At 45.0% G+C, this 26035-nt stretch overlaps 1 protein-coding gene across 3 annotated transcripts in view; it reads left to right on the top strand.

Moving 5' to 3' along the window:
* Positions 1-26035, top strand: part of KCND2 (potassium voltage-gated channel subfamily D member 2) — a 494989-nt gene that overhangs the window by 438476 nt on the left and 30478 nt on the right. The window contains exon 7 of one of the 3 annotated variants that reach the window (XM_044276994.1): positions 17366-17395. The exons of the other annotated variants lie outside the window; for them this stretch is intronic. Coding sequence (XP_044132929.1) covers positions 17366-17395 — 30 coding nt within the window. The remainder of the gene's footprint in view (positions 1-17365; positions 17396-26035) is intronic. 3 annotated transcript variants of the gene reach the window in all.

Genomic DNA, 26035 nt, shown 5'->3' with positions numbered 1-26035 from the left:
TTTATTGTCATAGACATACCTCACCCGAATTCAGATGAACATGATAAATATGACCTTACACAACTTTATATTATTACCAGGATGATGATCTCCGCATCTGTAGGAACATGTCCAAGATGACTCTTTCGTAGGTCAAGGTTCTCTCCCCTCTCCCGGCTGTGTCAAAGGAATGAATTACTGATACTGATCACCAATGACAATGTCATAAGGGGTTATTCAGGGGCTGGAGGAACCACTGTAGATTACCAAGGCATAAGATGATATGACAAGGGTGGTCACATAATAGGGGTGATGAAATTACAAGGCAATAATGGCCAATGTCAGGGATATTGGCTGCCACAATTAAAGGGGACAGAATAATGTCAACATTTAATGCAAGATACAGGATTTACTTATCTCAAAGGCACAGTTGTTGCAACATGTAGCACGGGTGACTTAAACCAGTGACATGTTTGTCCCACTCTAAGGCTTCATACAGGTGATGACACTGTGGGCTTGAAATTAGGTGTGAGAACATAACTGACTTGATGTCACTGCTGATAATGTCATCCAAGAGGGTTGTCAGTGATTGGGCGGTGGGTCTCTTAAACACCAGTAAATGTGACATCACAATGATAATGACGTAGTCATTCCCTTTAGGGACTTTCAGTGGGTGGTGAAGTCACATGTGATTGTGTCACAAGTGGGGTAATGGTAAATGTTAATATCACGAAAAGTGTCAAAAAATGGTTAATGAAACCACGGGCGTGGTATGACACAGGTTCACTGCTTACTGGTTTTATCTCAGTGATGATATCCTCCGGGGGACTTCTTAGGGACACAGGCATCAGTGGATATGACATCACAGGGTTGCAGTGTCATAGTCTCATAGTGTCACAATTATAATGGGCATTGGGCATTGTCATTGACATTTTTAGACCTGTCCCCTTTAAGACCCCAACAGTTGGAAACATCAAAAGTGCTCATGTCACAGGTATGATCATGTCATGCTGTGATGCCACAAGTTATTCCAGCCCTGTAAATACCCCCTAACTGCTGGGCAGTGGGGCAACTGTACATGAGAACAGACCTGGTGTTCACCCTGACCCTTACATTGCCAGGGATTTTGGACATTGCATATTTCCAGTAGCCAGGAAAATTTTCACACTTTAGACATATACTGTACAAATAAAGTCTAAACTGTAAAGATATCCTAACCAAACCCTGTACCCATATGTTAACAATAGACATCTGGTACAATCATAGCACAGACATTCACTTCGGTCTTCGGCGCAAGCGCAGTGAGTGAAGGCTGCTCTCCTGATGCCGGCTTCCTCACTGTGACTTAGTCGGCGCAGTGAGGAAGCCAGCGCCAGGATCGCATCATTCATTCACTGTGCCTGCACTGAAGACAGAAGTGAACGGCGCAGGCGCGGGATTTCGCCAACGATGCAGGGAACAGTGGCATCAATCAAGAGGAGCGGGGCGGGCACAACACTGGACCTGGGCGGAATACAGGGTGAGTGGACGGAGCCTCTAGGTGCTGATTTTACGCCCACATAGCACCTAGAGGCTCATTAGCATATAATAAAAGTGCTTTTTTAACAAAAACAGCTGCAGGGACTAACGTTAGAAACATACTGTTATGTCAGTCAGCTACATAACAGTATTTCTGGTGATAAAAACCCTTTAACAGTGACCTCCACAGTGACCGCCCCTTTAACAGTGAACTCCACAGCGTCCATCCATTTAATAGTGGCCCCTGCCCCCCATGCATGTAGCAGTGTAGTTGTGCCATCATACGTCATATGACAAAATATTTAAGGACCTGCGAACTGCTAAAACCTGTGATCAGTTGTTATGGCAACCTGGAGTAGAACTGTGAGCTTCTATTGGCTGATAAGTCATCGGGTCATTTTTTGGGAATATCTCAGGATCGGTACACCCTAGAGAGCTGGGGGGGTATAAAACATCCCCAGACACCTGATGTACCTGTGTGCCAAATTTGGTGAAGATTGGTCCAGTCGTTTGGTCGCGCATAAAGAACGACAGACGTCTAGACAGACAGAATCTCATTATTATAATATAAGAAAATCCAAGTTTATTGAAAAATACAATTAGAAAACATCAGATCATGGAAAACATACCCATAAAATTGCTGTGCTAAGTACATAACCCCCACATCACAACGTTCCCCCAAAAAGATGGAACAACATGACATGGAAAAAATGGCGTAATCCTGTAGTGTACCAGGATTATAATCCAATTTTCTTCACATTTCAACAGGACATCATGTCTATCTTTACCATTATGTGGTGAGAAAATCAATTTAAGATTAAACAGTCCATATCACCATTGTGAACATCTCTAATATGGTTAAACAGGTACATCCCTTACCTGTTTTTGGGAAGTTTTTATGTTCCGTTATTCTATGGAACAATGGTCTGATGGTCTTGCCTATGTAGAAAAAATGTGTATGGGCAGAATAACAAAGACTCAAAATCAGACCTGCATGTTATTAAGTGCTGCACTAAATTATCCAATCCCTATAATGACCCCCAGAATGTCCCTCCTCTAGATCATACTTACCTTCTCGCTAGGACCCGCGTCCCTGCAAAGCTGACGCTGCATATCCCCTGTTCCGTGGATCAAAACATCCAGAGACGGGGGGAGCAGCCAATAGCAGGCTGCGATGTTGACCAGCTTTGCTAGCATTGCGGGGTCATTATAGGGATTTGATAACCCCCTTTAATTTTTGCATCGCCTTAACTATACAGTGGGAGGATTTTTTTCCATATTGATTAGTTCAGGATCGGATGCAGGTGCCCATGTTTTCTATTGGCCCTTTTAATATTATCTGCAAAGGGCTTTGAAATGACAATTTATTGTTTTTTCATATTTAGCTATTTTGCTCAATAATATTTCCTTGCTATTTTGATTTAGGGCTCTAGTAAAGGCTTCAGATATGATCATTGCTGGGTATCCTCGAACCCAAAGACGACCCGAAAGATCCAATGCCTGTTCTAGCAATGTATAATATTTACTATCATTGTGCCGTAAACTGAGGAATTGACTGTATGATCTTTTGATATGATCAGGGTGATAACTATGATTGTGTAAAAGTGAATTGGTTGCTGTGGATTTCCTGAACCCTTTTGTCAATAATTCTCCCCTTTAGATTAAATAACAGTATCCAAAAACTTCACAATGTTTCCCCCCAAAATGTGCTGTAAATTCCATATTTAGTTCATTAATATTTATATACTCCACAAATGAATGGGATTCTATTTGTCTGACCAAACACGTCGTCTACAAATCGAGTCCAATATTGGATATGTTTAATAAACGGATTGTTCACATTATAAATATATTTTTTCTCCCCTATTGACAAGAACAGGATTGCAAAGGTTTGCACCACTGGCATGCCCAGGCCTGTACCAGTGCGCTGGGCATACCAGTGGTCACCAAACCTGGAAAGGTTATTGGACAACACAAAATCCAAAGATTCACAGACAAAGGCCTCTTGCACACGAATGTTTTTTTCCCGTTCCGTTTTTTGCGTTCCGTATACGGACCGTATACAGAACCATTCATTTCAATGGATCTGCAAAAAAAACGGAAGGTACTCCGTATACCTTCTTTACGTATTTCCGTTCTGTTCAAAGATAGAACATGTCCTACTATTGTCCGCATAACTGACAAAGATAGTACTGTTCTATCAGGGGCCAGCTGTTCAGTTCCGCAAAAAACTGAATGCACACGGACGTCATCCGTATTTTTTGCGGATCCGTTTTTTGCGGACTGTAAAATACTGAAAAAGCCATACGACCGTGTGCAGGAGGCCAAAGTCAATATATTGTTAATTTTTACCAGACCTCTAATAGAGTTTCTACAGCCTCAATACCATCATTATGGCGTATGCAGGTATACATCAATTGTTGCCAATATATACGTTATATAAGACCGCACTGCTTCTCAGTTTTCAGGAAAGATTCCTCCTATGTTCAGGTCATAGGCGTATTGCAGACCCAGGGAAAAGAACATCAATCTTCACACGAGACACTGTCCCTCTGGGTAAGTCGCTCTGTGAAGTATCAGAAGGTCGCATAGATAGTGAAGCGCCATCGACAGAATCACATATAAACTGAAATAGTCAAATCACATTGGCGTGGAGGAGATCCCGTCGTGAAAATCAATCGCTGTGAGGTGGAATGGATCTACAAATTAGACACATTACAGCCACAGGGACTAAATGTGGAGTTTGACCTAAAGCCCTGTGATGGAATTTCTCTGAATCTTTACTGACTTCAAACTGCGATCCCGAAATTCTGAGACTGGGGAAAGTGCAGTTTTAGTTTTGGTTGTACTGACTATGTGAACAGCACCCAGTGGATAGAACGGATAGGGTGTGGTATTTAAAGGGAATCTGTCACCTATTTTGACCATATAAAACTGTTAACATAGCAATGTGCAATAAAGTACCTTCTTACCTACATGTGTCTTCTTTCTTTTATTCAACTTTTCATTCTTATTAAAAAGCGATTTTTCTGATATGCAAATGAGGTCTCAAGGTGCCCAGAGGGGCGTTATTACTCTGCTCTAGCGCCCAGTAACGCCCCCCTGCAGTGCCCAGCCCGCCTTTCTTCCAAGCCCAGCACGCCTCCTAAGAAATAAATGTCCTCTCACATACTTGCCGAACGGCGCCGCCCCCTCCCCACTACGTCATTTAATTTATTCACTGCATCGGCCCTTGCTTCCTCCTCTCTTGTCCTCCTCCGAAATCCCGCACAGGCGCAGTATCGCTGAGTGCCTGCACGATATTCCTGCTCCAGAGGGCAACAGCCTCACTAGTGTCACTGGGAATGCGCCGAGCCCAGTGACGTAATCAGAGCGCTGTTGCCTCTGAGAAATTTTAGAGGAGGAAGCAAGGGCCGGTGAATGTAGTGAATAAATTAAATGACGTAGTGGGGAGGGGGCGGCGCCGTAGGCCAAGAGAGGAGGAAGCAAGGACGGTGCAGTGAATAAATTAAATGACGTAGTGGAGGGGGCGGCGCCGTTCGGCAAGGATGTAGGAGTACATTTATTTCTTAGAAGGCGTGCTGGGCTTGGAAGAAAGGCGGGCTGGGAACTGCAGGGGGGCGTTACTGGGCGCTAGAGCAGAGTAATAACGCCCCTCTGGGCACCTTGGAACCTCATTTGCATTTCAGAAAAATCGCTTTTTAATAAGAATGAAAAGTTGAATAAAAGAAAGAAGACACATGTAGGTAAGAAGGTACTTTATTGCACATTGCTATGTTAACGGTTTTATATGGTCAAAATAGGTGACAGATTCCCTTTAATGTTGAGCGGATTAGCTTGTAGGTGAGGAGGGTGCGGTCCCTGGTTTCTGGAGTATATCATGTGAACAGATCTCTGTGAGTGAATACGAGGGGGAGGGATATTAATCTCTTATGAATGAAAGAAGTGTAATTTTCTACTGGTCTGAGTGCACCATGTGAGCGGAGTAGTGATAATAAATGGGAGTTTTATGAACGGGAAAACAAATATCTTTTTAGTTTTTAGAAATTTGATAGACAAAGTATGCGCATCGAGTGTGAATTTATACATATGAAATGTCTGTTTACTATTGATAATTTAGAGAATTGTTTTATATGGATTACTGGATGGGGGGAGGAGGGAACATGCATTTGAAGATATCAAAAAGACAGCCCCTAAAGAAGGTGCAATATTCGCCCCTGACAAAGCATGAGCAAAACCCGGGTCGGGCAGGAATACGAGGGTGATTTTATTGTTGATATGCTTTTAACCTTACCACCTTTGTAAGTATAAATAAAACCCTTTATATGTGATTCTTTCGCTGGCGCTTCACTATCTATGCGACCTTATGATACTTCACAGAGCGACTTACCCAGAGGGACAGTGTCTCGTGTGAAGATTGATGTTCTTTTCCCTGGGTCTGCAATACGCCTATGACCTGAACATAGGGGGAATCTTTCCTGAAAATTGAGCAGCAGCGCGGTCCTATATAACGTATATATTGGCTAGTGTGAACTTTACCCACTTCACTTTGGGACCTGCAGTGCAATATTTACAGGCAACAAAGACTTTTTTATTATTGATCAATTGTTGCCAGACTGTAACCTTCCTGCCAGGACACATTCTTCAATTGTTGTAACAATGTTTTAGTGTCTAAGAAAAAAGACGGGACCACTTTAAGAACTTAAGAAGGTGTTGCAACAACCAGTCTAAATACTGTTATTAAGGCTCAGTGACAGATGCCTTGAAAGCCATAGTGGGCCTGCCAGGGGGTCTACTCTTAGTCCTTATGAATCTTGGGGAGAAAATACCAATTTGGTTTGGAAGGACTGGGTGGGAATAGATGATTGGCCAATTTCTCCGATATTGTTTTCCTTTCCACATTTTTACATGGAGCCCAATGTTTGTAGTATTTTCATAATGGCGCCATCAGATAACCGCTATAGGTGGTATCATCCTGTAATTGTCGCATAGATTCCGCATAATAATATTCACTGTTAATGACAACTATATTCCTACCCTTGTCCGCAGGTTTTATTACAAGCTCTTTATAATTTTTTTAACCATTTTGAAGATCGGGTGTTCCTACAACCGGCAGGAGACCTACTTCCTCTCCATACCCCCCACAGAATTGGGTGGATAATAATTTTTTTCTTTCTGCCCCCTCTGTGCACTGGGCACCTAAAGGGCTTGCTGATATCATTTTAGAGTCTTTTGTATTAAGGGTATTATTTGATCTTGAACCATTATTGTCCTCCAATGGAACTGAATCCAATCCAAAATCAGTAGTCCAGTAATCAGTAGTCCAGTAATCAGTAGTCCAGTAATCCATTTGTTGTTTTTTATTTTTGCGATCACATCTACCTCTAAAGTTACTTGTCATCTGGGATTACTGGCGGGGTTCTTTCCATGAAAAGACTTTGTCTAAGTCAAAATCCAGTTTATCTCTGATAAACGTGTCCCTTTTTCTTTCATTTATTTAATTTTGTATCGAGACAGGCTTTGTATCCACTTTCCTTCGGAATGATTGAAATTGTGCTGCAGTTAAACATTGTTGCAATTCACACTTGGATTTTTCCAATTCAGCTCATATTGTGTCATATTCCTGAATCGACCTCTCCAGGTCAATCCGTAACAGGTTTTTAGTGTGTTCCAAATTACCTTTTTTCCATTTTTGGACAAAAGTACTATCCTATAAATATATTCAGAACCCAAAGGAGTGAATACCACTCTGCTCAAAGTGCTACACCAAGGGCCCAATCTGTACAAGTATTGCAAGACTGATGGCTCTTCTAGTGACAATTTCCTTATTCACTTACTATTATTTTATCTAAATGGATCATTTTGAAGTGTATTTTCTAAGAATAAGTCATCCATTAAAATGTTCCTTGCATGTAACTACTGAGGATTTCCCACTGCTATCTGTTAAAATGGGATATCATCTATATGCGCATGGCCACACCTGGTTCAAAGTGGAGAATCTGATGTCTTATGCCTCATTCACATGTCAGTGTTCGGTCAGTGATTTCCATCAATAATTTTGAGCCAAACACAGAACAGGTGCAGATCTTTCCCTTATACCAGGGTTTCTCAACTCCGATCCTCGGGACCCACCTACCGGTCAGGATTTGAGAATGTCTCACAAAATGAATACATGTGGTAAGTCCTGATGTATGGGCACTAATTATATCACCTGCTCAATACTAAGGAAACCCTGCCTTATACCTGTATTTTTTGCCCCATAAGATGCACTTTCCCCCCCCCCAAAAAATGGAGGGAAAATGCCCCTGCGTCTTATGGGGCGAATGCTGACAGTTTAACATCGCAGTCTGTGATGAGCGAGCGGGGGAAGGACTGGGAGGAGGAGCTGGGGGCCGGCAATAGCGTCAGGGCGGTGCAGTCACTGTACTATAGCCCCGCCGCGCCGCTCCAGTGCTGCACAAATATAAAATGCCTTATTCAATTAAAAGTGATTAAACATGCCCCCTCACTCCTATTAGTACCGTACATCCTAACAGCTTCAGTAGAATGCAGGCAGGCAGGCCGGGCGGGCGGCAGCGTAACTCCCTGATGTCACGTGCCTGCGCCGCCTACTTTATGAATGAAGCAGGCGGCGCAGGTAAGTGACGTCAGTGAGTGACGCACCGGCCGCCCGGCCCACCTGCCGGCATTATACAGAAGCTGTTAGGATGTACGGTACTATTAGGAGTGAGGGGGCACGTGTAATCACTTTTAATTGAATAAGACATTTTATATTTGTATACTGGAGCGACGGGGGGGGGGGGGGGGGGTCTGTGGATAACATCCGTGGATGGCACAGTTAAGGGGTGGGGGTCTGTGGATGGCACTGTTATGGGCTGGGGGGGTCTGATGATGGCACTGTTATGGGCTGGGGGGGTCTGTGGATGGCACATATATAACAGTGCCATCCACAGATCCCCCCCTGTAACAGTGCCAGCCACAGATCCCCCCTGTAACAGTGTCCGTCATCCACAGATACCCCCATAACAGTGTCCGTCATCCACAGATCCCCAGTAATAGTGCCATCCAGAGACCACCATTAGTTCCAAACCCACCAAAAGCACACCTTTTTTTCCTCCCCAAAAACCTAGGTGCGTCTTATGGGCCGGTGCTTCTTATAGGGCGAAAAATACGGTACCTTATGTCTGTGGAGGCTCAGAATCACTGATGGAAATCACTGACTAAAACACTGACATGTGATTATACCTAGGCACTATTTCTAGTTTCCATCTCACTGCTCATGAAGGTGACATCCAACATCAGAGAAGTATGTGCAGCAGTTATGTGCAGGATATTATCCTGAAAATACACTGTGCTACATTACCAAATCTAGGCCATAACCATTATAACACTTGTCTGCCACTGAGCTCACAGCTACATATCCTGTATGGGTCAATGTACTTCTTCATCATTATAGATATTTAAAATGCGATGACTAAAACATTTGTAGATAAAGTAGTTATGCTTATTATCCACATACCGTAGCAGCTAGTTCAGTTTATCAGCAGATTATCCCGATTCAGAGCATTATAATGCACTAATCCATAGATAATTGGCAGAACCGTTGCTGGCAATGTGCCAGTGTGATATGGTGCTTGCGGTTAAACTAACACTGCCACTTTATACATACACGCCTTCAGACATTATGATGTGGGCTATAATATTATGCAGAAAAATTCCCACTTCTTTCATGAAAGTGAGTTATTATTTTAATCAGTCATTGGATGCCGGGAATATGCTGTGGATTACAGTGCAAGACATCTTTGTGTATTACATATGTACTTTAACTTATGTGTATATATAGCTCTTAAAGTGTCTTGAAATGAAAACAAAAAAAAACTTTATTAGCAGTTCCTTTTAAAACAATAGGTAGTGGCTAACTTACAATGATAAATATAAAATACAATGGAGGAATGAATCATCAGGTTACAGGACCGTGTCCACGGCCACTAATGCCCTTCTGCAATGGAACAGCGGATACTCTACCCCATAGAAGTAGGAGATCCCGAAAGGACAATACCTTAGGGCCCATAGAAACTGCTTAGAGTGGGCAGATTTTAAAATGGCGGCAGGAGATCTTCAAAGGAGGTTTATGCAGAGAGGATACCCCCAGTCCTCCCTCAAAAAAGCAGGCCAGCACGCGGCTGGTTGTAAATGGTAAAGTTTATTATATCCTAAGAAGAGGGAGACTAAGGAAGGGAAAGTTAGAACTATTGGCACCTTTGATCAAGAAATATGTGCAATTCTGCAGGACTCATGATCAGTTTTAAGATCTGATCCGGATGTGGGAGAATTGGTGGGAGATTACTCACTCATAACATACTGGAGAGGAGGCAACCTAAGAGACAATCTTGTCCACAGTGCATTCAAAACCCCTATAAAGGAAATCTGGCTCCCACAAAGACCATGTGGCACGTTCAGATGCGGGAACTGTGTCGCAAGTACAGCGATTAAGAAAGGCGACACAGTGACCAGCACAGTGACAGGACGCAACTACAGGATAAGATCTTTCATTAATTGTAAAACTGTAGGCGTGGTATACGTGGCGACCTGCATATGCCTTAAACAATATGTGGGAAAAACAGAGGGAATTCAGAAGGAGAATAGGGGAACACCTCTCCAATATCACCAAAGGAGACAACACCCCAGTGGCACAATATGTGTTACTACACCATGCAGGAAAAGAGAACTGTATCAGTTTTCAGGGGATTGAAAAAATCAAGGGATCCACAAGAGGAGGTGACACTGACAACCTCTTGCTATGGAAAGAGGCAGAATGGACGTTTAGACTTCAGACCGTGAAACCGCAAGATCTTAATGAATTCATATTATATTGTATACGTGTTTCATATGATAGCGCAGTCCTTACAGTCCTCCTTCCACATCGCCCACACTGGGGCAACCAAGGGGCAAATGGGGCAGCTGCCCCGGGCCCAGTTGCTCCTGGGGGGCCCGAGGCAGCTGCCTCTTGAGCCCCGCTAGCTACTGCCCCGGGTGTCAGACTGTCAGCTACACAGGGGGTGCTGCCATGAGTCCAGGCATAGTACTGTGTTAGAGCTGTGAATGTGATCTAGGACCTTAGATGACATCATCACCATGTGACCAGTAACCCAGCAATATTACTGGTCACATGGCTATGAGGTCATCACAGGTCCTACCAGGAGTGTTGCAGAAGTTAACTGTGGAGCTTTTTTGTGTGAAGATTACATCAGAAAAAGGTGACAGGGATGTTATGTTAATATACTGTAAACTACTGTATAGTGGGGGGCGCTGTATACTGTGGGGGGCTGTATACTGTGGGGAGGCCTGTATACTGTGGGGGGGCCTGTATACCGTGGGGGCCTGTATACTGTGGAGGGCCTGTATAGTGTGGGGGCCTGTATACTGTGTGGGGGGCTGTATAGTGTGGGTGGCTGTATACTGTGGGGGCCTGTATACTGTGTGGGGGTCTGTATACTGTGTGGGGGCCTGTATACTGTGTGGGGGCCTGTATACTGTGGTGGGCCTGTATACTGTGGGGGGGCCTGTATACTGTGGGGGGCTGTATACTGTGGGGGGGCCTGTATACTATGGGGGGCCTGTATACTATGGGGGGCCTGTATACTGTGGGGAGGCCTGTATACTGTGGGGAGGCCTGTATAGTGTGGGGGGCTGTATACTGTGTGGGGGGCTGTATACGGTGTGGGGGCCTGTATACTGTGGGGGGCCTGTATACTGTGGGGGGGCCTGTATACTGTGGGGGGGCCTATATACTATGGGGGGGCCTGTATACCGTGGGGGCCTGTATAGTGTGGGGGGCCTGTATAGTGTGGGGGGCCTGTATACTGGGTGGGGGCCTGTATACTGTGGGGTTCTGTATACTGTGGGGGGCCTGTATACTGGGGGGGCCTGTATACTGTGGGGGGGCCTGTATACTGTGGGGGGGCCTGTATACTGTGGGGGGGGCTGTATATTGTGGAGTGCTATACTGCTGTACTGTATACTGTGGGTGCTGTATAGTGTGGAGTGCTGTACTGTATAGTGTGGGGGGCTGTATTTTGTATAGTTTGGGGTGCTGTACACGATGAGGTGCTATACTGTGGGGTGCTGTATACTGTGGGCTGCTATACTGCTCTACAATATACTGTGGGGTACTGTATAGTGTGGGGTGCTATACTGCATACTGTGTGGTGCTGTATACTATAGGGTGCTATACTGCATACTGTGGGGTGCTGGGGTGCACTGTAATACTAGGGTGAGCTGAGCCCTGGTCTCCTTCCTGCAGAGCGGTGCCCACTTCCAGCCTGAGCCCAGCTGCCCAGAGCACTGATCCTGAGCCGCTGGAGTCTTCTGAACTGGAAGTATTTACAGTCATTCACATTACTCTACCAGATGTGTGGATTTTTTGTGTGTGTGTTGTGGTGGAGGGCGTGATTGCATGCTAAGGTGTGGGAAGGCGGGATCCAGGGGGCCCAAGTAAATTTTTGCCCAGGGTCCAATCAATATTGAACATGGCCCTGCCGGTGGGTATGTTCCCACACATAGCGACCGGTCATATACCTCCATCCCCCACTGCTATTTAGTTTGCCACCTATTGTCTAGTGATACAGTCTACACCTGGCATTGGTATGTTGATACAACGGTGCCTGGGTGATATGTACTACCTACCCTTATACTGGTTATAGCTACTTTCAAAGTGGTACTGCCAACCAGTATGTGTAGTGTCAACTTTTATGTGGACACCCTGGAATAAATTTGTCACGCAGTCATTATCGCACACTATAACAACATATCACATACTAACGCAACAGATGCCGATATTTGCGCTGAATGAGTATCTCTTTCCACTACTTCCTCTATGGTTTTCCGGTCATTTAATTTATAATTATGTCTCCTTGCTAAGGCAAGTCATGGACGCATACTCGCCATTACAATCATTAATTGCAATCCCAGGGACCCAGCGCTGTACTGAGTGACAGGAGGAGAAGTGTGTGTGACGCCCCCTCAACCGATTGGATGGACTATCATGCAGCTCCACCCAGTGGCAAGCGGCGACCACGCTACGGCCATCAGAGTGTCGGAGGCTATGCATCGCTGCACCCTCACCATCAGTAGAGTATAGCATCTTTGTATGTTTGTTGGTCCGGTTCACTCGGTACATACTCCTGATGAAAGGCTGGCATGTACAGCTCTAGAAACACGTCAAATAGGGACGCCCAATAGGGAATCAGTACGTGTAGCCAGCTGTTTTAGGTAGCAGTAAGGGGTATCTTCATATAGTCAGTAACTGTTATCTTCCTAGACCAGAGTCCTACCCCAGTGAGCTGCAAGCTAAGCCCAGGGAGGGGGGGGGGGGCTATAGGTTATTGCGCAAGGGAGATACCACAGACTTAATACTGGGACTATACACCCCTACTTTACCAATTGCTGGGAGACTTAGTGGTATATCACCAGGTTGCAGCAATTACACCGTGGACACGGTCCTGTAACCTGATCATTCATTCCTCCATTGTATTTTATATTTATCATTGTAAGTTAGCCACTACCTATTAGGAATTGCTAGTAAAGTTTTTTTTGTTATCATTTCAAGACACTTTAAGCGCTATATATATATATATATATATATATATATATATATATATTAAAATATCCTTTTGTTAGGCTCAAAACTATTAATTGATATAGAGTTAATCAATTACATATATACACAACAGTTGGTGCCTCTGCTGCTCCTGTATGAAGCAAGTGGAAAGACATCACTAGCTTTTGCCTCCCTTCTATACAGAGGAGGGTCTTAGCTAATGGTTTATATTATATATCAGCACAGTCCCATTCAAAGAGAAGGTAATCTGAAGTTATGACTACTGATGCCATTAAATTAATGGCTTTTTGCCACTGGCGGGATTTTCTTAGAAAATAAATGTAACTGCTCAGCTCCTGACATTTTATGAAAACTGACTTTCTGACTGGAGGGCCAACATAATGAGAACAACAAATAAAATGCAATGCTATTAAAATAGTACAAAGCATATAAACTCCAGATTTCATTTGAGACGCAGAATATCAACTCATAAAAAGTACATATTCACATTTCACAGAGTACTACAATTAAATCAAATCTATATGTAAAATAATCACCATGAGATCATCCCCCCAAACTGTAAAAAAGAGGAGGAGCAGCTGTGATCCCTTTACTAATAATCAATAAATTGTATAGTCAACAGGAATATGTATTTATAAATAGGATGAGAAATCTTTAATGTAGAATGTTCTATATTATATGACTAATATTATTTATCTTATATCAAACATATCATTATGCATTGTCTGGTGATTAAGGAAATGTGTACATGCCTTCAAATATATAATACACATGCCATGCGTCCGCAGACATACAGTACTTATATTACTGTGATACTCCACCATTTCATTGCGTATAATTGCCTTTAACTTAAATGGGTTGTCTGGCCTGGGTTGTAGAGGTTCAAGATTGGGTTATCTAAGAATTCCATTATGGATTCAGCTACCACGGACCATAAATCATGGTCCGTGGCAGTGGAATCCATAATGGAATTCTTAGATAACCTGACCCTTGTATGCCATACTCGAAATACAAGTTTGCTCAACACTAGTCCTAACCAGTGGCCCATAAAATAAAACACACATCCACAAATCCACAGTCCGCTATGCTGATCAGCTGCCCTGTTCCCAGCCAGTGGAGGTGGCTTGGTCCTGTGACCGTAGTGGCCAGCCCTCAGCAGTCACACTTGATGTGCCATTCAAACAGATGTGACCACTGAGGTCTCTGATTAGCCACAGCCATTATGGACATCAAGCCACTTCCTCAGAGATGTGGCACGGGCTCAGGACCATGGATAGGTGAGTGTTTTTTTTATAGGACACAGGTCGTTGGCTTCTAGGTTTACCAGTGTCTTCCCCTAATTTACTGAATAAGGCTGGGTTCACATCATGTTTTGTCTTACATCTGACGTATACAAAAACATATAAGTTAAATGGATGCTTCAGACGGATGTCGTATAGTGAAACCCATTACCATAGAGTTCCATTGTAAAAAAAAAGTGTGCATTAAACGGATGCCTCAGACTGATGACATCCATCACCAGAGAGTTCCATTGTAAAAAGAAATGTATACGTTAACATATTCGTTTTTTTTACTTGACTCTGCGGTATGGAAAAGCGTAGTGTACTACATGTTTGCATCCTTTTTGCCCAACATATTCGTTAAATGTAAGACAAAAACGTGATGTGAGCCCACCCTAATATTGCTGCTGGTCTTTACCCAAAATTGCATATTAAAGCTCCTGACCCAAATGCAATATCTATAACATGGTCCCCCAATAATCCAATAATCTCTTATAATTTGTAGCTTGGTGCTATAAGGGGCAGAGAAAACCTTTGGCCTCCCTTGGGCTCAGTCAATTGCCCAATTAAATAAATGACCCCAGTAGGTTAATGGGCAAGTAACCTTATTAAATATTCACAGTTTACCACTCTACTAAATTATGTTATCAAGAGCATCATGGCGATTCCTCAATGATAATGAAAACTTCATTAAAACGATAATGAATGATGACAAGTGAAGTTTTCATTATCATTGAGGTAGAATGTTTTTGAGAACATAATTTTATACAGTTGTGTGTTATTTTTTATTTTTTTGCTCTAGTAACAAACTGTAAACACTTAGATTTAAGAAATGGCGTATCTGTGGTTAACGCACCCGGTGTAACTACGTCCCTGTATGAGTGTAGTCCAGCACTGAAAATACAGGAATCTGGAGTCATTCTGCACTCCTGCTTTGATAACTGTCTGCAGTATGCAGGATACAGTCGCCAGATTATTAAATCCATTCTGAAAATGTATTGCAGAATGTATGTACAATTTAACACTAACCTTTCCATCGGGCAGTCTTTTTTTAGCACACTCTCCGCATTCCCTGGCATTAGCTGGAAATGGGTTTCTAAACTAATTGCAAACTTGTTTAGCTACAGTTTCCAGATCTAGTTGATAATTCAGGAAATTAGTTTGGAAATACTCGCCATCATCATAATTCACCGGAATTATTATCCTTACAAGCCAGCAATTAATTACAGTTCTTTGTGTATGCGCATCAATTGGTTATACTATTTCTTCGGAATGAAACATTCCCTTCATCTATTGTTCTTGCATTTACAATGGCACTTTTAAAACTAGGTGACAGCAATACCCAACATAGCTGTCTGTCTATTTGAATGTTCCATATTTATTTTGCTTTTCATGAAAGATGTACCGTACATCTTTGTTCCATTAGTCTGGCAGTAATATCAAAGTGACTCAGAATATAGTTTAGAAATTTAGGGATGCCCATATGTGGATGAATGTCTACAGCGTTCAACCATTCCAGTGAGTCTGCAGTGTATTTGATCTGACAACAGAATGAAACTATTTAATGTTTCTGGTCACATTCACCACAAATGCAAATTTTATGAGCCGTTTATCTCAAGGACTAATTAAGATCTGCTGGGAACACATCATAATGTCAGGATATCAGAAGATATTAAAGTGGAAGGAGGTATTTTCATCCAAAAAGTGGTGTGCCTTATACAGTATATCTAATAATTCCTTGATTTGGGACTCGGCTTCTGTCTAGGGATGAGCGAACTCGAACTGTATAGTTCGGGTTCGTACCGAATTTTGGGGTGTCCGTGACACGGACCCGAACCCGGACATTTTCGTAAAAGTCCGGGTTCGGGTTCGGTGTTCGTCGCTTTCTTGGCGCTTTTGTGACGCTTTCTTGGCGCTTTTTGAAAGGCTGCAAAGCAGCCAATCAACAAGCGTCATACTACTTGCCCCAAGAGGCCATCACAGCCATGCCTACTATTGGCATGGCTGTGATTGGCCAGAGCACCATGTGACCCAGCCTCTATTTAAGCTGGAGTCACATAGCGCCGCCCGTCACTCTGCTCTGATTAGCGTAGGGAGAGGTTGCGGCTGCGACAGTAGGGCGAGATTAGGCAGATTAACTCCTCCAAAGGACTTGATTAACTGATCGATCTGCAGCTGTGGATCATTGAGCTGCTGATCCTCAATTGCTCACTGTTTTTAGGCTGCACAGACCGTTTGTCAGTCTCATTTTTCTGGGGTGATCGGCGGCCATTTTGTGTCTTGTGGTGCGCCAGCACAAGCTGCGACCAAGTGCATTTAACCCTCAATGGTGTGGTTGTTTTTTGGCTAAAGCCTACATCAGGGTGAAGCTGTCACACCAAGTGCATTTAACCAGCAATAGTCTGTTCATTTTTTGGCCATATACAAAATCAGGGGCAAGCTGCGCCTGTCACCAAGTGCATTTAACCCTCAATGGTGTGGTTGTTTTTTGGCTAAAGCCTACATCAGGGTGAAGCTGTCACACCAAGTGCATTTAACCAGCAATAGTCTGTTCATTTTTTGGCCATATACAAAATCAGGGGCAAGCTGCGCCTGTCACCAAGTGCATTTAACCCTCAATGGTGTGGTTGTTTTTTGGCTAAAGCCTACATCAGGGTGAAGCTGTCACACCAAGTGCATTTAACCAGCAATAGTCTGTTCATTTTTTGGCCATATACAAAATCAGGGGCAAGCTGCGCCTGTCACCAAGTGCATTTAACCCTCAATGGTGTGGTTGTTTTTTGGCTAAAGCCTACATCAGGGTGAAGCTGTCACACCAAGTGCATTTAACCAGCAATAGTCTGTTCATTTTTTGGCCATATCCCAGTCTAATTCTGTCACTAAATCCATACCGGTCACCCAGCGCCTAAATACTAGGCCTCAAATTTATATCCAGCTAAATCTGTCCCTAGTGCTGTAGCTGGGCGAGTTATTTAGTGTCCGTTCAAGCACATTTCTTGTTCTGGGTTGAAATACAATTCTCAATTTAGCAATTTCATAATTTAGTGGTTCCTGCTATATCAGAGCTCTTTGAAATCTATCCCAAAAAGGGTATATAATATTGAAGGTGCACATAGGGTCATTCAGAGTAACTTCACACACACCCGCTACTGTGTATTTCCAAGTCTAATTCTGTCACTAAATCCATACCGGTGACCCAGCGCCTAAATACTAGGCCTCAAATTTAATTCCCTCTAAATCTCTCGTTACCCACCGCTGTACTGTTGTTGCTGGGCAAGATATTTAGTGTCCGTCAAAGCACATTTTTTGTTCTGGGTTGAAGTACAATTCCCAATTTAGCAATTTCATAATTTAGTGGTTTCTGCTATATCAGAGCTATTTGAAATCTATCCCAAAAAGGGTATATAATATTGAAGGTGCACATAGGGTCATTCAGAATAACTTCACACACACCCGCTACTGTGTATTTCCAAGTCTAATTCTGTCACTAAACCCATACCTGTCACCCAGCGCCTAAATACTAGGCCTCAAATTTAAATCCCTCTAAATCTCTCGTTACCGTTGTCCTGTTGTAGCTGGGAAAGTTATTTAGTGCCCGTCAAAGCACATTTTTTGTTCTGGGTTGAAGTACAATTCCCAATTTAGCAATTTCATAATTTAGTGGTTCCTGCTATATCAGAGCTATTTGAAATCTATCCCAAAAAGGGTATATAATATTGAAGGTGCACATAGGGTCATTCAGAATAACTTCACACACACCCGCTACTGTGTATTTCCAAGTCTAATTCTGTCACTAAATCCATACCGGTGACCCAGCGCCTAAATACTAGGCCTCAAATTTAATTCCCTCTAAATCTCTCGTTACCCACCGCTGTACTGTTGTTGCTGGGCAAGATATTTAGTGTCCGTCAAAGCACATTTTTTGTTCTGGGTTGAAGTACAATTCCCAATTTAGCAATTTCATAATTTAGTGGTTTCTGCTATATCAGAGCTATTTGAAATCTATCCCTAAAAGGGTATATAATATTGAAGGTGCACATAGGGTCATTCAGAATAACTTCACACACACGCTTCTGTGCATTTCCAAGTCTAATTCTGTCACTAAATCCATACCGGTGACCCAGCGCCTAAATACTAGGCCTCAAATTTAATTCCCTCTAAATCTCTCGTTACCCACCGCTGTACTGTTGTTGCTGGGCAAGATATTTAGTGTCCGTCAAAGCACATTTTTTGTTCTGGGTTGAAGTACAATTCCCAATTTAGCAATTTCATAATTTAGTGGTTTCTGCTATATCAGAGCTATTTGAAATCTATCCCTAAAAGGGTATATAATATTGAAGGTGCACATAGGGTCATTCAGAATAACTTCACACACACCCGCTACTGTGTATTTCCAAGTCTAATTCTGTCACTAAATCCATACCGGTGACCCAGCGCCTAAATACTAGGCCTCAAATTTAATTCCCTCTAAATCTCTCGTTACCCACCGGTGTACTGTTGTTGCTGGGCAAGATATTTAGTGTCCGTCAAAGCACATTTTTTGTTCTGGGTTGAAGTACAATTCCCAATTTAGCAATTTCATAATTTAGTGGTTTCTGCTATATCAGAGCTATTTGAAATCTATCCCTAAAAGGGTATATAATATTGAAGGTGCACATAGGGTCATTCAGAATAACTTCACACACACGCTTCTGTGCATTTCCAAGTCTAATTCTGTCACTAAATCCATACCGGTGACCCAGCGCCTAAATACTAGGCCTCAAATTTAAATCCCTCTAAATCTCTCGTTACCCACCACTGTACTGTTGTTGCTGGGCAAGATATTTAGTGTCCGTCAAAGCACATTTTTTGTTCTGGGTTGAAGTACAATTCCCAATTTAGCAATTTCATAATTTAGTGGTTTCTGCTATATCAGAGCTATTTGAAATCTATCCCTAAAAGGGTATATAATATTGAAGGTGCACATAGGGTCATTCAGAATAACTTCACACACACGCTTCTGTGCATTTCCAAGTCTAATTCTGTCACTAAATCCATACCGGTGACCCAGCGCCTAAATACTAGGCCTCAAATTTAAATCCCTCTAAATCTCTCGTTACCCACCGCTGTACTGTTGTTGCTGGGCAAGATATTTAGTGTCCGTCAAAGCACATTTTTTGTTCTGGGTTGAAGTACAATTCCCAATTTAGCAATTTCATAATTTAGTGGTTTCTGCTATATCAGAGCTATTTGAAATCTATCCCTAAAAGGGTATATAATATTGAAGGTGCACATAGGGTCATTCAGAATAACTTCACACACACGCTTCTGTGCATTTCCAAGTCTAATTCTGTCACTAAATCCATACCGGTGACCCAGCGCCTAAATACTAGGCCTCAAATTTAAATCCCTCTAAATCTCTCGTTACCCACCGCTGTACTGTTGTTGCTGGGCAAGATATTTAGTGTCCGTCAAAGCACATTTTTTGTTCTGGGTTGAAGTACAATTCCCAATTTAGCAATTTCATAATTTAGTGGTTTCTGCTATATCAGAGCTATTTGAAATCTATCCCTAAAAGGGTATATAATATTGAAGGTGCACATAGGGTCATTCAGAATAACTTCACACACACGCTTCTGTGCATTTCCAAGTCTAATTCTGTCACTAAATCCATACCGGTCACCCAGCGCCTAAATACTAGGCCTCAAATTTATATCCCGCTGAATTTGAATACAATACATTGGGCCAAATAATATATTTGTTGTTGTGGTGAACCATAACAATGAGAAAAACATCTAGTAAGGGACGCGGACGTGGACATGGTCGTGGTGGTGTTAGTGGACCCTCTGGTGCTGGGAGAGGACGTGGCCGTTCTGCCACATCCACACGTCCTAGTGTACCAACTACCTCAGGTCCCAGTAGCCGCCAGAATTTACAGCGATATATGGTGGGGCCCAATGCCGTTCTAAGGATGGTAAGGCCTGAGCAGGTACAGGCATTAGTCAATTGGGTGGCCGACAGTGGATCCAGCACGTTCACATTATCTCCCACCCAGTCTTCTGCAGAAAGCGCACAGATGGCGCCTGAAAACCAACCCCATCAGTCTGTCACATCACCCCCATGCATACCAGGGAAACTGTCTCAGCCTCAAGTTATGCAGCAGTCTCTTATGCTGTTTGAAGACTCCGCTGGCAGGGTTTCCCAAGGGCATCCACCTAGCCCTTCCCCAGCGGTGAAAGACATAGAATGCACTGACGCACAACCACTTATGTTTCCTGATGATGAGGACATGGGAATACCACCTCAGCATGTCTCTGATGATGACGAAACACAGGTGCCAACTGCTGCGTCTTTCTGCAGTGTGCAGACTGAACAGGAGGTCAGGGATCAAGACTGGGTGGAAGACGATGCAGGGGACGATGAGGTCCTAGACCCCACATGGAATGAAGGTCGTGCCACTGACTTTCACAGTTCGGAGGAAGAGGCAGTGGTGAGACCGAGCCAACAGCGTAGCAAAAGAGGGAGCAGTGGGCAAAAGCAGAACACCCGCCGCCAAGAGACTCCGCCTGCTACTGACCGCCGCCATCTGGGACCGAGCACCCCAAAGGCAGCTTCAAGGAGTTCCCTGGCATGGCACTTCTTCAAACAATGTGCTGACGACAAGACCCGAGTGGTTTGCACGCTGTGCCATCAGAGCCTGAAGCGAGGCATTAACGTTCTGAACCTGAGCACAACCTGCATGACCAGGCACCTGCATGCAAAGCATGAACTGCAGTGGAGTAAACACCTTAAAACCAAGGAAGTCACTCAGGCTCCCCCTGCTACCTCTTCTGCTGCTGCCGCCTCGGCCTATTCTGCTGCTGCCGCCTCGGCCTCTTCCTCCGCCTCTGGAGGAACGTTGGCACCTGCCGCCCAGCAAACAGGGGATGTACCACCAACACCACCACCACCACCTCCGTCACCAAGCGTCTCAACCATGTCACACGCCAGCGTTCAGCTCTCCATCTCACAAACATTTGATAGAAAGCGTAAATTCCCACCTAGCCACCCTCGATCCCTGGCCCTGAATGCCAGCATTTCTAAACTACTGGCCTATGAAATGCTGTCATTTAGGCTGGTGGACACAGACAGCTTCAAACAGCTCATGTCGCTTGCTGTCCCACAGTATGTTGTTCCCAGCCGGCACTACTTCTCCAAGAGAGCCGTGCCTTCCCTGCACAACCAAGTATCCGATAAAATCAAGTGTGCACTGCGCAACGCCATCTGTAGCAAGGTCCACCTAACCACAGATACGTGGACCAGTAAGCACGGCCAGGGACGCTATATCTCCCTAACTGCACACTGGGTAAATGTAGTGGCAGCTGGGCCCCAGGCGGAGAGCTGTTTGGCGCACGTCCTGCCGCCGCCAAGGATCGCAGGGCAACATTCTTTGCCTCCTGTTGCCACCTCCTCCTTCTCGGCTTCCTCCTCCTCTTCTTCCACCTGCTCATCCAGTCAGCCACACACCTTCACCACCAACTTCAGCACAGCCCGGGGTAAACGTCAGCAGGCCATTCTGAAACTCATATGTTTGGGGGACAGGCCCCACACCGCACAGGAGTTGTGGCGGGGTATTGAACAACAGACCGACGAGTGGTTGCTGCCGGTGAGCCTCAAGCCCGGCCTGGTGGTGTGTGATAATGGGCGAAATCTCGTTGCAGCTCTGGGACTAGCCAATTTGACGCACATCCCTTGCTTGGCGCATGTGCTGAATTTGGTGGTGCAGAAGTTCATTCACAACTACCCCGACATGTCAGAGCTGCTGCATAAAGTGCGGGCCGTCTGTTCGCGCTTCCGGCGTTCACATCCTGCCGCTGCTCGCCTGTCTGCGCTACAGCGTAACTTCGGCCTTCCCGCTCACCGCCTCATATGCGACGTGCCCACCAGGTGGAACTCCACCTTGCACATGCTGGACAGACTGTGCGAGCAGCAGCAGGCCATAGTGGAGTTTCAGCTGCAGCACGCACGGGTCAGTCGCACTACAGAACAGCACCACTTCACCACCAATGACTGGGCCTCCATGCGAGACCTGTGTGCCCTGTTGCGCTGTTTCGAGTACTCCACCAACATGGCCAGTGGCGATGACACCGTTATCAGCGTTACAATACCACTTCTATGTCTCCTTGAGAAAACACTTAGGGCGATGATGGAACAGGAGGTGGCCCAGGAGGAGGAGGAGGAGGATGAGGAAGAGGGGTCATTTTTAGCACTTTCAGGCCAGTCTCTTCGAAGTGACTCAGAGGGAGGTTTTTTGCAACAGCAGAGGCCAGGTACAAATGTGGCCAGCCAGGGCCCACTACTGGAGGACGAGGAGGACGAGGATGAGGAGGAGGTGGAGGAGGATGAGGATGAAGCATGGTCACAGCGGGGTGGCACCCAACGCAGCTCGGGTCCATCACTGGTGCGTGGCTGGGGGGAAAGGCAGGACGATGACGATACGCCTCCCACAGAGGACAGCTTGTCCTTACCCCTGGGCAGCCTGGCACACATGAGCGACTACATGCTGCAGTGCCTGCGCAACGACAGCAGAGTTGCCCACATTTTAACCTGTGCGGACTACTGGGTTGCCACCCTGCTGGATCCACGCTACAAAGACAATGTGCCCACCTTACTTCCTGCACTGGAGCGTGATAGGAAGATGCGCGAGTACAAGCGCACGTTGGTAGACGCGCTACTGAGAGCATTCCCAAATGTCACAGGGGAACAAGTGGAAGCCCAAGGCCAAGGCAGAGGAGGAGCAAGAGGTCGCCAAGGCAGCTGTGTCACGGCCAGCTCCTCTGAGGGCAGGGTTAGCATGGCAGAGATGTGGAAAACTTTTGTCAACACGCCACAGCTAACTGCACCACCACCTGATACGCAACGTGTTAGCAGGAGGCAACATTTCACTAACATGGTGGAACAGTACGTGTGCACACCCCTCCACGTACTGACTGATGGTTCGGCCCCATTCAACTTCTGGGTCTCTAAATTGTCCACGTGGCCAGAGCTAGCCTTTTATGCCTTGGAGGTGCTGGCCTGCCCGGCAGCCAGCGTTTTGTCTGAACGTGTATTCAGCACGGCAGGGGGCGTCATTACAGACAAACGCAGCCGCCTGTCTACAGCCAATGTGGACAAGCTGACGTTCATAAAAATGAACCAGGCATGGATCCCACAGGACCTGTCCGTCCCTTGTCCAGATTAGACATTAACTACCTCCCCATAACCATATATTATTGGACTCCAGGGCACTTCCTCATTCAATCCTATTTTTATTTTCATTTTACCATTATATTGCGATGCTACCCAAAGTTGAATGAACCTCTCCTCTGCCTGTGTGCTAGGCCTAAATATATGCCAATGGACTGTTGCAGTGGTGGCTGACATGAAGCCTGATTCTCTGCTATGACATGCAGACTAATTCTCTGCTGACATGAAGCCAGATTGTCTGTTACGGGACCTCTCTCCTCTGCCTGGGTGCTGGGCCTAAATTTATGACCATGGACTGTTGCAGTGGTGGCTGACGTGAAGCCTGATTCTCTGCTATGACATGCAGACTGATTCTCTGCTGACATGAAGCCAGATCGTCTGTTACGGGACCTCTCTGCTCTGCCTGTGTGCTAGGCCTAAATATATGCCAATGGACTGTTGCAGTGGTGGGTGACGTGAAGCCTCATTCTCTGCTATGACATGCAGACTGATTCTCTGCTGACATGAAGCCAGATTGTCTGTTACGGGACCTCTCTGCTCTGCCTGTGTGCTAGGCCTAAATATATGCCAATGGACTGTTGCAGTGGTGGGTGACGTGAAGCCTCATTCTCTGCTATGACATGCAGACTGATTCTCTGCTGACATGAAGCCAGATCCTCTGTTACGGGAGCTCTCTCCTCTGCCTGGGTGCTGGGCCTAAATTTATGACAATTGACTGTTGCAGTGGTGGGTGACGTGAAGCCTGATTCTCTGCTATGATATGAAGACTGATTCTCTGCTGACATGAAGCCAGATTGTCTGTTACGGGACCTTTCTCCTCTGCCTGGGTTCTGGGCCTAAATTTATGAAAATTGACTCTTACAGTGGTGGGTGACGTGAAGCCTGATTCTCTGCTATGATATGAAGACTGATTCTCTGCTGACATGAAGCCAGATTCTCTGTTACGGGACCTCTCTCCTCTGCCTGGGTGCTGGGCCTAAATTTATGACAATGGACTGTTGCAGTGGTGGCTGACGTGAAGCCTGATTCTCTGCTATGACATGCAGACTGATTCTCTGCTGTCATGAAGCCAGATTGTCTGTTACGGGACCTCTCTGCTCTGCCTGTGTGCTAGGCCTAAATATATGCCAATGGACTGTTGCAGTGGTGGCTGACGTGAAGCCTCATTCTCTGCTATGACATGCAGACTGATTCTCTGCTGTCATGAAGCCAGATTGTCTGTTACGGGACCTCTCTGCTCTGCCTGTGTGCTAGGCCTAAATATATGCCAATGGACTGTTGCAGTGGTGGGTGACGTGAAGCCTCATTCTCTGCTATGACATGCAGACTGATTCTCTGCTGACATGAAGCCAGATTGTCTGTTACGGGACCTCTCTGCTCTGCCTGTGTGCTAGGCCTAAATATATGCCAATGGACTGTTGCAGTGGTGGGTGACGTGAAGCCTCATTCTCTGCTATGACATGCAGACTGATTCTCTGCTGACATGAAGCCAGATTGTCTGTTACGGGACCTCTCTGCTCTGCCTGTGTGCTAGGCCTAAATATATGCCAATGGACTGTTGCAGTGGTGGGTGACGTGAAGCCTCATTCTCTGCTATGACATGCAGACTGATTCTCTGCTGACATGAAGCCAGATTGTCTGTTACGGGACCTCTCTGCTCTGCCTGTGTGCTAGGCCTAAATATATGCCAATGGACTGTTGCAGTGGTGGGTGACGTGAAGCCTCATTCTCTGCTATGACATGCAGACTGATTCTCTGCTGACATGAAGCCAGATTGTCTGTTACGGGACCTCTCTGCTCTGCCTGTGTGCTAGGCCTAAATATATGCCAATGGACTGTTGCAGTGGTGGGTGACGTGAAGCCTCATTCTCTGCTATGACATGCAGACTGATTCTCTGCTGACATGAAGCCAGATCCTCTGTTACGGGAGCTCTCTCCTCTGCCTGGGTGCTGGGCCTAAATTTATGACAATTGACTGTTGCAGTGGTGGGTGACGTGAAGCCTGATTCTCTGCTATGATATGAAGACTGATTCTCTGCTGACATGAAGCCAGATTGTCTGTTACGGGACCTTTCTCCTCTGCCTGGGTTCTGGGCCTAAATTTATGAAAATTGACTCTTACAGTGGTGGGTGACGTGAAGCCTGATTCTCTGCTATGATATGAAGACTGATTCTCTGCTGACATGAAGCCAGATTCTCTGTTACGGGACCTCTCTCCTCTGCCTGGGTGCTGGGTAGTGTTGAGCGCGAATATTCGAAAAGCAAATTTTTTTCGCGAATATCGCAACTTCGCGATTTCGCGAATATTTCGAATATAGTGCTATATATTCGTAAAAACGAATATTCGTTTTTTGTTTCCCCCCCCCCCCCACAAAATTACAGTACACATATAATTGATTGTTTCCCAAAGGTCCAACAGCTCAGATCTTACTCA

The sequence above is a fragment of the Bufo gargarizans genome, chromosome 2, assembly GCF_014858855.1.
Source record: "Bufo gargarizans isolate SCDJY-AF-19 chromosome 2, ASM1485885v1, whole genome shotgun sequence".
Taxonomy (NCBI): domain Eukaryota; kingdom Metazoa; phylum Chordata; class Amphibia; order Anura; family Bufonidae; genus Bufo; species Bufo gargarizans.
The sequence above is the reverse complement of the archived record's forward strand: the minus strand, read 5'-3'. Positions and strand labels throughout refer to the sequence as shown.